Here is a 3,493-nt window from a genome sequence, read left to right as displayed (position 1 = left end):
CCCTGCTTGGGGCTTGGAAATGGATTCTTTATCTCCAATCTGAGACCCTGCACTTGGCTCTGTGAAATCCCATCCGACTGGGTTCCCTGGGATGCTCCAGGCCTTCAAGACCTTTGGGAATCTGGGCTAATGGGATCCTAACTAGCAACACTGTTTGGGCAATGAAACATGGGCCTCCAAATGAGATAAATGAGTGCTAAGTTATCAGACTGTGCCCTCTCAATCACGATGAATAAGATTTAGAGATAAAAGGCATAGAAATCATCTTCTCCAAATGCCTGCTCTTAGAGAGGCCAGGGGAGACATCCATGGACACTGTGACTGATCTGAGCCCAAGCCACACTCTAGTGCTATGTACTAGTTTCCTTTGCACAGAGTGTGGGAAACTCTACAGGGAAGGGAGTAATCAGCGTGCTACAAGGGACAAATCAGCGAAGGCTTTCAGGGTGGGTTTCTCAGTAGAAAGCTAAAAGGGAAAAGGGGTTAGAAGATTGGGGTGGGGAGGCAAGAGAGTGACTCAAAGAAATAATTGAAGGATGAGTGTAGAGCTGGCAGAGAGGCCCCGTCCTATTATGGAAAAGGAGGAGATGGAGGGCAGAGCTATTCCTCACTAGGCCCCCAGGCTCCTGTCCTTTCCATCCTCCCAGCGTCACCTGGCCTAGCCCAGGGTTAGAGAGATGGAGGGCAACCAGACGCTGGTGACTGAGTTCCTCCTCCTGGGATTCTCAGACTCAGCAGACCTGCAGAACTTCCTCTTTGTCACCTTTGTCCTCATCTACTCAGCCAACGTGGTGGGGAACGCGACCATCATGCTGGTGATCTGGACCGAGCCCCCACTGCACACTCCCATGTACTTCTTCATCAGTACCCTCTCCTTCATCAACATCTGCTACTCGTCCACCACCGTCCCCAAGATGTCCGCCAGCTTCCTGGCCGTGGCCCAGGCCATCTCCCGCCAGGGCTGCCTAGCCCAGATGTTCTTCTTCCACTTCTTGGGGAGCACAGAGGCCATGCTGCTCACGCTCATGGGCTTTGACCGCTACCTGGCCATCTTCAGGCTGCTGCGCTACCTGCTGCTTATGACCCGGTCCCTCTGCCTGGTGCTCGCCAGCCTCGTCTGGTCCATAGGCTTCTTCCACTCACTGCTGCACGTGCTCCTCATGAGCCGCGTGACCTTCTGCCGGGGTGGGCGCGTGCAGCACTTCTTCTGTGACATCGCGCCCTTGCTGAAGCTGGCCTGCTCGGACATACACATCAACGAAGTCCTTCTTTTCGCCGTCACTGGCTTCCTTGTCCTGGGCTGCTTCTCTCTCACCTTCCTCTCCTACATACTCATTGTTTCTGCTGTGCTGCGCATCAGCTCTCCCGAGGGCCGCAGGAAGGCCTTCTCCACGTGCGCTGCGCACCTGACCGTGGTGGTCATACACTACGGCTGTGCTGGCTTCATGTACCTCCGTCCTCACTCACGACACACCCTGGCCCAGGACCATGTGGTGGCCGTGCTCTACATGGCTGTCACACCGCTACTCAACCCACTCATTTACACACTCCGAAACAAAGAGGTCAAGGCTGCCATCAAACGGGCTGTGGGACGCAGGCTGGGGAGCCGAGGGGACTGACCAGGCAGGGGAAGGGCAGCACCACAGGTGTCCGATTTGCAACCGTCCTCACTTAAGGATGGGACCCGTGGCCAGCCAGCCCAAGCAGGTCAACAAGATGACTGAGAGGAGGCGCTGTGGTCTGTCAAAGCATTCTGGGAGTGCAAACCATGGGCCTCGGTTTCATAGAGGGTTATCTCGTGGCTCTCCAATCTACTGCTAGCCTTAGGCTAGGTCCTCTCCCTCTGTATCCCTCAGTCTCTTCTGTAAAATGGTGGGTCTAGGCGTTTGCAACTCTGACTCCTGTGATTCCTTGGGATCTGCCCCCTCTGAACCTTCACAGAACCCGCCTGACCTTTCATAACGCATTTATCATCCTCCACCAATTCTTTGTGTACCTGTCTTATCTCCCCTACTAGCCAAGTCTGACCCTTTTCTCTCTTCTGCACTCTGTGTCCAACCAGTGCCCAGAACACAGAAGTCAGGACTTCTCATCCTTGACAACTAGGGGGTGCAAGGGACAGAGCACTGATCTGGAGTCAGGGAATTCAAAACTGACCTCAGAACTTGCTAGCTATGTGATCCTGGGCAAGCCACTTTATCCTGCTGGTTTCAGTTTCCCCATGTGTAAAATGTTCTGGAGAAGGAAGTGGCCAATCATTCTAGCATCTCTGCCAAGAAAAGCCTACATAGGGTCATGAACACGACTGAACAATAACGACTTTGTGACCATGGGCAGTTCATCTCTCTCCCTTGACCTCATTCACCTCCTCTTTAAAATTTTGGGGCTAGACTGATTGGCCTACAATCACTGCCAGTCTGCTGGCTGAACGAATTAACAGACAAGGGAGAAGATGAAGTAATCTCAGATCCTTCTCTGAGAGTAGGCTGGATTGAAGAGAATGAAGAGTACTGGAACATGAAGAATGACTGTGAAAACAAAAGGTTAGCTTAGAGTCTTAGGAAGAAACTGGACCTCCTTGGAGAGGGAATGGGAACTGAGACCCAACTCTAGCTCAGCCTCACTAACAAGGTCCCTTGCTGCAGCACATGTCCCATTAGAATTCCCTTTCCTGGGAGCACTATAAGCTAAGGAAAGGAGACCCTTGGGGCCACCTCCCCTTGGTCTCATTACAAGTTAAGTAAGCAGAATTTTTTAAAATCTCAACCTCCCTCTGGGTCTTGCTACATGGGCTCCCTAGCAGGCTAATTAATCTTCCACTTCTCTTCCTCAATCCAGGGCAGCCTGACCTAGCTGGTCTTGGTGTATCTGGTCCCTCCTAGTTAAGTACAGGAACATTCAGAAGAACTTTAGTGATGGGTTCAGGAAGCCCATTCAGTTCAGAGAGAAGTTGAAGTCATTAAAAACTAAGAAAAATTTACCAAATACAATTCAACTATCGACAAGAATATTTCTCCCTGTTGCATCCCTCTCTTGATATTCCCCCTCCAAAAAGACAAGAAAAAAGAAAAAAAATCATCTCATTTTAATTTCTTTAATTTGGTATTGACCTTAAACTTTGCTCTAATGAGCTAATGGTCAGAAAGCATACAAAGAACTGGTTTTCATCAGTCCCACACCAGTAATCAGTCATCTCTTGTCCATTACAATACAATAAATTTAATTTCATGGCGTCACCTCGTGCTTTCTTCGTTCAAAGCATCTTGATTCACTTCACTTTTTCCACTCAGAAAGCATTTGTTAAGCACTTACCATTTGTCAGGCACCACTCTAGGCACTGGGAATAAATGACACATGCAAACTTGTTGCTGCTCTCAAGGAATTAGACTGGGAGAAAAGCTGCTCAGAGAAATAAGTGTGAGGTCTTTACAAAATAAACACTGTACAGTTTTGAAGAGAGGATGGCTCCAACAGCTGAGGGAATTCTACAACA

General features: G+C 49.8%; 1 protein-coding gene across 1 annotated transcript; it reads left to right on the top strand.

Annotated features, from left to right (window-relative positions):
- The first annotated feature begins 677 nt into the window (after positions 1–677).
- LOC138177003 (olfactory receptor 12D1-like) lies at positions 678–1,619 on the top strand. Its single transcript, XM_069107989.1, has one exon. The coding sequence runs from the start codon at positions 678–680 to the stop codon at positions 1,617–1,619; it is 942 nt and encodes a 313-aa protein (XP_068964090.1).
- The last annotated feature ends 1,874 nt before the right edge of the window (positions 1,620–3,493 follow it).

Source organism: Petaurus breviceps, unplaced genomic scaffold (assembly GCF_028583685.1).
Source record: "Petaurus breviceps papuanus isolate PSGF00001 unplaced genomic scaffold, PetGlider_PUasm1.0 90317, whole genome shotgun sequence".
NCBI classification, from domain to species: domain Eukaryota; kingdom Metazoa; phylum Chordata; class Mammalia; order Diprotodontia; family Petauridae; genus Petaurus; species Petaurus breviceps.
The sequence above is the reverse complement of the archived record's forward strand: the minus strand, read 5'-3'. Positions and strand labels throughout refer to the sequence as shown.